The sequence below is a fragment of the Gavia stellata genome, chromosome 35 (assembly GCF_030936135.1).
Source record: "Gavia stellata isolate bGavSte3 chromosome 35, bGavSte3.hap2, whole genome shotgun sequence".
Lineage (NCBI taxonomy): Eukaryota > Metazoa > Chordata > Aves > Gaviiformes > Gaviidae > Gavia > Gavia stellata.
This window is the reverse complement of record NC_082628.1, coordinates 152,540-164,025: the sequence shown is the minus strand read 5'-3', so window position 1 is coordinate 164,025 and position 11,486 is coordinate 152,540. Positions and strand designations below refer to the sequence as shown.

General features: G+C 59.2%; 2 protein-coding genes across 2 annotated transcripts; both read left to right on the top strand.

The window, feature by feature from the left end:
• Positions 1–226: 226 nt before the first annotated feature.
• On the top strand, positions 227–6,953 carry GALNT6 (polypeptide N-acetylgalactosaminyltransferase 6). Its single transcript, XM_059832587.1, has 10 exons — positions 227–714; positions 1,573–1,745; positions 2,723–2,872; positions 2,964–3,198; positions 4,489–4,606; positions 4,720–4,920; positions 5,411–5,542; positions 6,303–6,404; positions 6,524–6,682; positions 6,840–6,953. Exons 1-10 carry the CDS (start codon positions 227–229, stop codon positions 6,951–6,953), a joined length of 1,872 nt encoding a protein of 623 aa, XP_059688570.1.
• A 1,984-nt stretch (positions 6,954–8,937) lies between these two features.
• On the top strand, positions 8,938–10,782 carry CELA1 (chymotrypsin like elastase 1). Its single transcript, XM_059832604.1, has 8 exons — positions 8,938–8,977; positions 9,072–9,154; positions 9,256–9,356; positions 9,607–9,732; positions 9,820–9,956; positions 10,248–10,393; positions 10,501–10,650; positions 10,765–10,782. Exons 1-8 carry the CDS (start codon positions 8,938–8,940, stop codon positions 10,780–10,782), a joined length of 801 nt encoding a protein of 266 aa, XP_059688587.1.
• The last annotated feature ends 704 nt before the right edge of the window (positions 10,783–11,486 follow it).

Below are 11,486 nucleotides of genomic sequence, written 5' to 3'. Positions count from 1 at the left end.
GGGAATGAACTTTGATATTAACATAATGTTGATGATATATTACAACAAGGGGATGCACCCAAAGTGCATCCACTCTGTGAATTAACCTGCGGGTGTTTCTCCTTCTCCCCAGGTTAGTGGAGCAGAGCAGATCGCCATGAAGCACCCCGAGACTCCACGCCCCTGAAACACCCATCCCCGCAGGGAGGACCCTCCGGAAACCACCCGGGGCAAAGGAAAAAAAAAAATGAGGCTCTTCCGGAGACGCTACAGCCCCTTGAAGGTGGCTTTGGTGGGCGCCGTCTTCGTCATCTTCGTCTTCATCCTGCAGAAGGACGTGGGGAACAAGGACCCGAGCGAGGAACCCTGGTTGAAGAACATCGTCCAGGGGAAGGACCAAGTCCTCGACCTGATGCTGGGAGCGGTCAACAACATCCGAGACTCGATGCCGAAGCTGCAGATCGGCGCTCCGGTTCGGCAGGAGGAACCGCCGTCCGGCGCTCGCTCCTGCCTCCCCGGCGTCTACACGGCGGCGGAGCTCCGGCCGCTGATGGAGAGACCCCCCCAAGACCCCGCCAGCCCCGGAGCCGATGGCAAAGCCTTCAAGAAGGATCAATGGACGCCCGAGGAGACGAAGGAGAAGGAGCGAGGTTACGAGAAGCATTGCTTCAACGCCTTCGCCAGCGACCGCATCTCCCTCCAGCGAGCGCTGGGACCCGACAGCCGCCCGCCGGAGTAAGAGCCGTCGCCCAAAGAGCCCCACGGGTCCGCTTGCTCCCTCGACGGGGAAATTTAAGGGGAAATAAATGCGGATTGGGGATGGGATGTCACCGAGCGTTGGCAGAGGATCGAACGGAGGGAGGGCTGAAAAATTACATATATTTATTATTATTTTTTTCCCCAATTTTTCTCCTCTTGGGGTTGTTTTTAACGGCAATGGGCAAAAGCCAGCGGCCGCTCTTTGTGTCTCCGCGTACCTGCTCACGGCTGGGTGGCTCCGGCATCTCCCCCCCCTTTCCCTCCCCTCCCTCTTTTATTTCAGCCGGCTCCAGTAATCGGACTTTTTCTTTTCTTAGCCAAGTGGAACAGCCTCAGACCCCGCTGGGGTTGGGGAGGGGGGGGTGAAGGAAGCGGCATAAACTCAAGAGATTTCCTCGCCTGCCCTCCGGCTGTGGACTGCCGGATTAAAGCATGCCCCCCCCCAAACCCCTGCCTGCTCGGGGAGGGTGGGCTGGGGAAGGCATGGGGGGGATTTTGGGGTGGGGAAAAAAGGCTTGAATAGGAGGTAGAAGCCCAGCCCTGGCGTGGAAACTGTCCCCCCCCCTACGCCGGCAGGCGATTATCCATGCTTAGCAGGTGTAGCGGTGACAATGGGGGGGGACACCGGGGCCGGGCGGGTGGCAGGAATGTGATTCACTCGACCGGCGGCGGGGGGGAGAGGTAGAAATCAATTGAAATCAAAGTGGTGACGAGCTGAGAGCCGCCGGGGCTGGGAGCTGCTCTCCTGCCGTGGGGTTTGGGGGGGACGAGGGGTGTTTTGTTTCTGTCCTGCTCCCCCCGTCTTGCTTAGACCGCTGCTCTTCTCTCTCGGAGGTGCATCGACCAGAAATTCAAGCGGTGCCCCCCCCTGCCCACCACCAGCGTCGTCATCGTCTTCCATAACGAAGCTTGGTCGACGCTGCTGCGGACGGTGTACAGCGTCCTGCACACCTCCCCGGCCCTCCTGCTGAAGGAGATCATCTTGGTGGACGATGCCAGCACGGATGGTGGGTGGGAGCCGTGGTGGGATGCGGGAGCCATGGCGGGATGCGGGAGCCGTGGCGGGATGCGGGGAGATGCCGAGCGTATCTCCATCCCCGGAGCAGCGGTTCTGAGCCACTCAGAGGAGAAGTGGCTCATGCCGAGTCTCCGAGCAGCCCGGGATGCATCCGACAGTTCTTCCACCTAGTTTCGCATCCGCCCAGGAGCGCTGTCAGGGTTTTTCCCTTCTCCGGCGCTGCTGTTAACCCAGCCCTGGAGAAAAAAACGGGGACTCCTCCCGCATCCTGCAAATACCCCGTCCGCCGGCAGGCTTGCTCGCCAGGCTGCAATCCTCATTAGCTGCACCCAGAGCAAATTAACGATGTGGTTCAGCATCAGGGCGCTGGAGAGGAGCGGACTTTCCGCCCGCGGCCTCTGCACGGGCTCCCTGGGAGCAAAAACCTCGGGGCGGTGCAGGGCTTTATCGCCCGTGAGCTTGGCTCCCGCTGCAGTGGGGACACAGGTCGGATGCTCGTGAGACTTAGGGTCCCTTCCAAGGACGGGTCTCCGAACATCCCAGCTCTCGCTTGGCCATTCCCAGCTTTTGGCTTGGCTGTGTCTGCCAAGGAAGGAGGGAAATCCCAACTTCCCTCGGTGACACCTTGTCCGCTGTCCCTTCCCTCGGTGACAGCTCATCCGCTCGGTCCCGGTGATGCTTCAACCGCAGGGCACGAGACCTTCTCACCCCGTTGTTCCCCTGATCCCTCTCTAGTGGGGGAATAGGCAGGGCAGGTGGCCGGCTCCTTTGCAAAACCCCCTTTTTTTTAGCCAAAAAACACTTGGATTTTGGGGAAAGGAGGCTCCATGTGTCCCCGGATCTGAACGCGGGTGCGGCGTCTGAGTGGGAGCTCCTGCAAGGGGCAGGGATGGGTGAGCTGGTGGGATGCAGGGACTGGCACCTCCCCGCTCCGATGGAGCCAGTTGCTCTTTTTCCCCCCACCAGACTACCTGAAGGACGAGCTGGATCGCTACGTGGAGCAGCTCCAGATCGTGCGAGTCGTGCGGCAGGAGGAGCGGAAAGGGCTGATCACGGCGCGGCTGCTGGGGGCCAGCGTGGCCAGCGGGGAGGTCCTGACCTTCCTGGATGCCCACTGTGAGCACCCACCACCTCCCAGGGGTCCCCAGGGGGCTGGGGTGGGGTGAAGTTGTCTCCACTCAATGCTTAACCCTTCCCCGCGTCCCAGGTGAGTGTTTTCACGGCTGGCTGGAGCCCCTCTTATCCCGCATCGCCGAAGAGCCCACAGCCGTCGTAAGCCCTGACATCGCCACCATCGATCTCAACACCTTCGAGTTCTCCAAGCCCGTCCAGAACGGCAAACAGCACAGCCGGGGCAACTTCGACTGGAGCCTGACTTTCGGCTGGGAGGTCGTCCCGCCCCGGGAGAGGCAGCGGAGGAAGGATGAGACCTTCCCCATCAAGTAAGCCATCGCAGGGGGGCGGATTTTTATCCCCTTTGGAGCTGGCGTGCTGGTAGCAAAGGTTGGATAAGCCCTGGGAACGCCGTGTCCAGACCCAAAGGCTGCAAAAAGAACGGGCTGAGCGTGCGTGGCTGCTGCGGGGTGCTTAGGGAGGCACGGCCAGGGGTGACAAAGAGCTGGGTGCCCTGTGCCCCTTCCTCTGGTCGTTTTTGTTCCTTTTTTCAACAAATTGGGGGCTTTCCCTGTTGGTTTTGGTGCCTCTGGGTGGGCGATGCTGTCCCTTCCCGGCGGAGCTTCCCTTGTGGGATGCTCGGCTTGAGGGATCCCAGGAGAGGATGCTCAGGCACAGTCAGAGCCGGGGGGCTGGCAGAGGAGAAACCTCCCCTGGGGTCTGGTGAAGGTGGAGCCATAAAGGACCTTTTGCAAAAACACCTTTGAATTGCCTCCAGCCATCTCTCCGCTCCTGCAAAGTCTCTCGTTAAGGAGTTAATTGCTGTCTTGTATCATCTTGTTCTTTGATACCCGGGCACAGGCTGGCACAGCAGCAACATCATGTCACCTGCGGGTCGGACTGTACCAAAACCCCCTATTTTACCCCCTTATTTTAATACAGAGAAACCCTGAATGGATTTTCCTGCCGCACATCTCCCTCGGTGCCCCACGATAAGCCGGGTGCTCCCACCGGGAGATACCGGACACCCTGCCTGGCCCCGTCTGCATCCCGTCCCCTGGCCGGCAGCAGGGCTGGCTTTGTGCAGAGGTCACCCGGGAGACGTCCCCGTCCCAATAAAGGTCCCTTTTACCGCAAGCCGGCAGTTTGGCTCCCGGCGGCGTCTCATCTCCGCTCGGCAGGAACGTGGCGGCTCAGCGAATCCTTTTTTTTTTTTTTTTATTTTTCCTGAATAAAAGCAAGTTTCTGTTCCAGCCTCTTCTAAAGATCAGATGGAAAAGATTAGAGAAGCCGGAGGAGTGAATGGGGCGCCAGCCGCTGCGCTCTAATCTCCCCCCTTCTTTTCGGCGATAGGTTTTCGGTAACAATATCCCCCTTTTGCTTTGAGCCGAGAGCTGGCGGCGAGGCCCCTCGGTGTCACGCTGCCACCGCCGCCACCGGCCCCTCCGCCAAAGCCACCACATCTGGGGCACAGCTGGATGGGACAGGGAGATGGGGGGGGGACACAGCTGCAAAGTGCTCACACCCACCGTGAGGGCCATGATGTCCCCAAAATTCAGACTTCTGCTTTTCTATTTTTATTTTAACCCTATTTTGCCCCCCTTCTCCCTCGCCCGTAGGTCCCCGACCTTCGCCGGTGGCCTCTTCGCCATCTCCAGGTCCTACTTCGAGCACATCGGCTCCTACGACGATCAGATGGAGATCTGGGGGGGCGAGAACGTGGAAATGTCCTTCAGGGTAAGGATGGGTCGGTACCGTCTTCAAAGGGCGCCTTCAGGGATGCCCCTTGTTGGGGGGCACGGGGTGGGGGGGTTGGATCCCCCCATGTCTCAGGCGTTGCCTCCCCACAGGTCTGGCAGTGTGGGGGTCAAGTCGAGATCATCCCTTGCTCCGTCGTGGGTCACGTCTTCCGCTCCAAGAGCCCCCACACCTTCCCCAAGGGCACCCAGGTCATCTCCAGGAACCAGGTCCGCCTGGCCGAGGTCTGGATGGACGACTACAAGGAGATCTTCTACAGGAGGAACCAGCAAGCCGCTCAGATGGCCAGAGAGGTACCAGGCACGCCGGCGGGCTTCCAGTTCTCCGGGGTGGGGCTGATCCTGCTGGGAGCTCAGGCCTGAGCAGAGGGAGGAGGTGGGCTCAGCCTGGAGGTGGGGAAGCAAATGCCGGTGGAAAGATGTAGCCAAAAAGTGATTTTTTTACATTTTCTATTTGGCCATAATGTTTTCTAGTAGAAAAACATGATTTTTTTTAATTTTTTTTTTTTAATTTAATTTTTTTACAACACCAAAACGTTGTGCTGTGATGCCAAAATGTCCCAACCCTCTCGGTGAGCGGCCGGAGCCTGAGAGTACCTGCCAGGGACCGGGAACGTCTTGCAAGACCCCACCACCGCTCTCAGTCCTGGGCATGCCGTGACGGACGACGCCAAAGCCGGGAGGGCCCCTCGGCTCTGAGCCCCGGCTCGGGAGGGCTTTTTGGTTTTTTTTCCTTGCTGGCTTCAGAGGTTAGGTTAATTTTCTCACGTGACTTTGTCGATAGAAGACGTATGGTGACATTACAGACCGGCGCAAGCTGAGGGAGCAGCTCCACTGCAAGAACTTCACCTGGTACCTCCAGACTGTCTACCCGGAGATGTTCGTTCCCGACCTGACTCCAACTTTTTACGGTGCGGTAAGTCCAGGGGTGCCCGGAGCATCCCACTGGGCTCAGTCCTTGGCTAGAAATAGCCACGGCAGTGAAGTCCCCAGAAGGTTGGGTTTGGGGGTTTTGCATTTAAACCAGCGTGCTGGAGGGGTTTTGGTGCAGCCGCGTCCGTCACCGGGGCCGGTTCGGGCTCTGGCTGACGGCAAAAGGGCTGGAATCCGGCAGAGCTGGTTTGGGGCCAGTTACGGGGTGGGGGACCCACAGGGACGTGGCATTGGGTTAAATTGGGCGAAAAAGCTGAAAGCTTGCATGAACACTGGGCAGGCGTTGGCATGCACAGGGCGGACTTGAAAAACCGAGCTGGGGACGGGCAGGATGCGGAGCGCCAGCTCCAACCCCGAGGATGGAGCTGCCAAAAATAGCCCCTTTCCTCCGAGCTGGGTGTTGGGGTCTAAGTCCGATCCTCCTCGGCCGGGGCGATGTGAAAGCAGCCGTTGGATGCGACGAGGGCCGGGCGCTGGCTCCTGTCCAGGTTTTAATTCACCTCTGTTTCCTGAAACCTCATCCCGGGCGGCTCTCACCTTTGACTCGGTGGGACGGACGCATTGGTGCGGGTGTTCCTTGCGTCCTGGAAAGGACAAGGGACCCGGACACGGCACCTAGTACCGGGATCGTGTTTGTACGGCGATAATTAAGTGCCCTGCAAAGCCCAAACCCAAGGCGGGTCCCTACCCCGGGATGTGGGAGCCCGGCTCACCCTCCTACCCCTTTTTTTTGCCTCCTACAGATAAAAAACGAGGGCACCAAGAGCTGCCTGGATGTCGGTGAGAACAACCACGGTGGGAAACCACTCATCATGTACCCCTGCCACGGGATGGGGGGCAACCAGGTGGGCGCCCATCAACCCCCGGCGTTTCCCCCTCCTGCAGCCCCCCCTGTTTTTTCCCCTGGGGGTTACTTTCTCGGGGCGCAGCAGCGTGACGTCCCCTCTCTGGTCTTGCCCCCCAGTATTTTGAGTACACGAGCCAGCGGGAGCTGCGGCACAACATCGGGAAGGAGCTCTGCTTGCGGGCGGGCTTGGGCTCGGGCTCGGCCCAGCTGGGCGACTGCCAGTACCGAGGGAAGCCCGGGCGGGTGCCAGCCAGCGAGGAGTGGGACCTGGCGCAGGTGAGGAGATGCTTCTCCATCCCGCGAGTCACCCAAGGGGATGGCGGCACCATCCCCGCCATGATGATGCTTCTCTGCCGCTTCCCCTCGGCCGCATCCTTTCTTCATCCCACCGGCATCGCTGAGCTGATGCCGTCTTTTTTTATTTTTGCGACAGGACTGGCTGATTAAAAACCCGGCCACCGGTACGTGCTTGACGGCACGAGGGAAGCACCCGGCGATGGTTCCCTGCAACGTAGCGGACCCCCACCAGCGCTGGTCCTTCACCTAGGCGGGGAGCAAAGTCGCCTGAACCCCTGATCGTCCCCAGCCGCGCTCAGGAAACCAGAATCCAAAAAAACTTCCTCCTTTTTTTTATTTAAGAAGCAAAAGCCTTAAATATGCTGCATTCCATGGTTGCCTTGAACTCAGTCCCGTGCCTTTGGAGCGGGGAAGCCCGGGGAGACGCGCTCGGCTGGCGGTACCCCACAGAGCCCAAAACCCGGCAGTCGTCGAGATGCCCGAGGATGCTCTTCGATAGCCGGCTGCTGCTCATCCTTCCCCTCCCCGGCTCCAGCCAGAGACTCTTAAATTCCTATCGGGCATTTAAAAACGTGCGGCCGCCCGGCACGTGAAAGCCGGGTGGGAAGCTCCTGCCAGCGAGGAGGAGGACGGCGACCGGCCGTGTGGCTCATCCCGCAGGAGGGTGGGTTGTGGTTTCTCGTGGTCCTGTGCGGGCGAGGGAATCCCCCCCGGCGCTGCCAGGATCGGGCCCTCGCCGACCGCGGCACTGGAAGCGTCGCGCATCGCCGCTGTCAGGATGGGAGAAGTTGAGCTGTCTGCCTTGATAACAGGCTTGGTTTGGGGGGGAAGTTAGATTATTTTTTTAATTATTATTATTATATGATGATGATTCCTGGATGCGATTCTGCTCATCCTCATGCTGATCTGGAGAAGGGTTTTTCCTCGGATGGCACAGCTCGAACGCACCGCGGCTTCCTCCCGGAGAGGCTCTCGCCAGCGCCCGGGCGCGGGATCTCCTCGCTCCCCTGGTTTTCTTCAAGCCCGGCTACTGTAGCTGCCGCTTTCGTTGCCATTCCATTTATAGTGTGGGGGGGAAAACCCCTCCTGGAAGTGGCGCGGGGGTGGGAGAACCTGTCTTTGGATACACGACCTCGAATAAAGAGATGATTTATTTTACGGACATCCCATCTCCGGCTTCCTCTGAGCTCCCACCCCTCCTCTGATTTAATTTCCCTCCCTCTTCTTGCCCTGGAAACTCCCTTTTGCAGCCTAAAAGTGGGTTTAAAGCCACTTTTGCAATGACCTATTACATTTGGGGTGGTTCAAATTTGGGTTGGGTTCTCCCTGTGCCGGGGCGGAGGCTTCGCTGCTGTCCCTCGCTGTGTTCCCTTCTGTGCTGATAAAACAAATCAGTGATTATTTGGAGACCATTTTCCCCACGAAATCTCATGTTTTCCTTCGAGATAAGAGCAGAAATACGGCAGGTGGGGTTTTTCTTTCCTTTTTTTTTTTTTTGAACTGGGTGAACCGATAATCACCATTATCACAAATGCTGTTTTCCAGCGGCCGCTCCGTGAGCGGAGCGAAAACCTCGCTGCCGCAGGTTCACCCCCCCACCCCACCCCCGCCCCGGAACGGCCTTAATTTCTTTTTAAAAGGGGGAAAAATAAAACTGTTTTGGCCAGAAATCAGGTTTTTATTACAAACCATGTTCGTGTTTCATTTAACCTCAAAATAATGCCCCAGGGAGGTCGTGTCTGGTCCCGGCTCCAGTGCTGGCTGTCCTGGGTGGGGTGGGTTTTTTTGGAGGGGGTGAAGGTCTTGCCCTGTGTTTGCCTCGATTTCCCCATCCCGGCGGCAATGGGGGCACCGTTCATGTCTCGGATCAAACTCTTGGAGGCATCCCAGGGATAAATGTGATGCGAAAGCCACAGCTGGGGCATCCGCAGGGCTTGAGACCGGGAGAAACTCATGACAATGTTGCTCGAGATGTGCAGAAGAGGAAGATGCAAGAGCGGGGCATCATCCCCCCGGGGATTTGAGCTGCCTGTCCAAAGCCGAGGGAGGCTCGGGGTGCACCCAGGGATTTCGTCCCCGACCTTCGGGGCCGTGTGTGTTTTGGAAGAGGGACCAAGGCCACTCGATAGGGCCGTGTCACCTGGTTTTCTTCCCGTCCCTCCTTCTCTGTCCCCTTTAAAACTGCCGGCGGTGCAGCCCCCGCCGCAGACGAAGCGTCGCTGTGGTCCAGGATGATGCTGCAGCTCGTGCTCCTCGCCGCCCTCGCCCTCTGCGGTGCGTCCTCCGTTGGAAGCCATCACCCTCGTTAGCTGGTGATGACCCCCCGGTTGCGATTCACTCCCCCTCCCTGTCATCTTCTCTCCCACAGGACGCTGCTCTGAGCAGGATCTCAATGGGGTGGAACGGGTGGTCGGTGGGACCGAGGCACGCTCGCACGCCTGGCCCTCCCAGGTGGGTCCCTGCCGGGGTCAGCCAGCAAATCCCGTGGGGGTCTCGTCCCCCTGGGACCACGCGGTGAGACCCTCTCATGTCTCGCATCCCTCCCTCCCCAGATCTCCCTCCAGTATTACTCCGGCGGCAGCTGGCATCACACCTGCGGCGGGTCCCTCATCCAGAGAAACTGGGTGATGACAGCAGCCCATTGCGTGGATCGGTGAGCGGGAACCCCACCTTCCTCTGGTGGAAAAGCCGTTTTCCACCAAAAACCTCTCCAAGGAGAAATTTTGGCTGCCCCAACCCAGAGAGCAACGGTCCTTTAAGGTCTTTGCTGGTCCTCCATTAAGGGATTATAGGGACCGTCTCTGGGAGCATCTTCTCCTCGCACTGATCCTTTCCGTACCAGCTCACAGTTAAAATGATAGTAATTTATCGCCTGATCCTGTGATTTTTCACCTTCCCGGCAGTAACATGAATTTCCGTGTCGTGGCCGGTGAGCACAACCTCTACGCGAACGACGGCAGCGAGCAGGTCTTCGGCGTGAGCAAGATCATCATCCATCCCTACTGGAACAGCAACAACATCGCCGGGGGGTAACGCACGTGGGGAGGGGGATTCGGGGGGAGCATCGCTGGGAATGTGGGGGGGTCCTTGCAACATCCTCTCCCTCCTCTCGCCAGCTTCGACATCGCCCTGATCCGCCTGTCCAGCTACGCCACCCTGAACAGCTACGTGCAGCTGGCGGTCCTGCCCCAGGAGGGGTCTATCCTGTCCAATAACTACCCCTGCTACATCACGGGCTGGGGTCTCACCCGCAGTGAGTGCCGACAGGTCACCCGGACCCTAAATCACCCAAAAACCATGGGAAACGTGGGGAACTGAATGATATTTTTAAGCCCTTTGAAGTCCCAGGAGGCATCACACAGGGCTTCGCTCTGGGCATGGAGGTGCCCAATGTGGGGTGGGGTCGTGCCGAGGTTTGGGGGGGGATTATATGCGGGAAAAGGGGCTCGGTGGTGGCTACGGGCTCTGCTTTGGCGGGGGGCAGTTTGCCGAGTCTCGCAGGTCTTTGCCAGCATGGCCTTAACCGGCGCTCGGTTGCGTGCAGCCAACGGGCAGCTCTCCAGCGTCCTGCTGCAGGCGTACCTGCCCGTGGTGGACCACCAGATCTGCTCCAGCTCCGCTTACTGGGGCTCCTCCGTCAAGACCACCATGGTCTGCGCCGGTGGCGACGGCTTACGCTCCGGCTGCCAGGTACAGCCCCGGCATCCCGCTTTACCCCTCGGCATCTCGCTTTGCCCCTCGGCATCCTGCCAGCATCTCCATTCCTCCCATCTCATACGGGTTCCTCGGTCCATCAGGGTGATTCGGGCGGTCCCCTCCACTGCGCGGTGAACGGGCAGTACCAGGTCCACGGTGTCACCAGCTTCGTCTCCGGTCTGGGCTGCAACATCGAGCGCAAACCCACTGTCTTTACCCGCGTCTCTGCCTACATCTCCTGGATGGCGAGCGTAAGGCGACGGCGGGGCTCGGGCGGCCGGGGGCTGAGACCTGGTGCTGTCATTGCACCAATGCACCGGCTCTATCCCTGCTCAGCTCAACCGTTGCCTTTCTTCTCCTTCCAGGTGATGGCCCAGAACTGAGCGGTGGCAGGAGAAGAGCCCGGTCCCCAGCTCGGGTGATGGACATCATCTTCCCCCACGTTTCGGTCGGAGGGGTACAAAACCTGCAGCCGGTGTCAATAAAAATCTGTTCCTCTCTCCGGCGCGTTGGTGGATGCTTTGCCCCGCAGCCCGGCAACCCTTTCTCCTCCAAGCCTTTTCCCCTCCCATATTCCAGAGCATCCCTTCGGCTGCGTCCCTCCTCTTCCTCGCTTCTTAGGAAAGAGCCGTGGGGAAAAGCAACCAGCCCCGCACTCGGGGCGGCCAGAAAGTCCTTGGGATAATGGGAAAGGGGAAAATCCTGCAACTCCCCTCTGTGGGCAGCGACACAGCTCCTTGGGGATGCAGGGGGGATACAGGGGGATCCAGTCGGGATTTTTCCCTGCCGCTAGCTCCATTTCTCTTCCATAACTGACCTCCTTTGCAACGAGTGTTGTTGGATTTGGTGGCTGTTACTGCCTCACCCCACCGCTGCGTCCCCAACTGTGCCACAACCCCGCCTGGCACGGGGATAAAAAACCAGCACCAAAATTGCACCAAAAGCCAAACTTAGCCCCCAAACCAGACGCCTGTGGAAGAATTAAGAGGCGGGTGCAGGTTCCTCATCACCCATTTGGCCCACCCATGTCACTGGGTGCACGGGGGAGCCTTTCCGGGGGGGAGCGCGGTGTGGGGTGCCCGGGTGC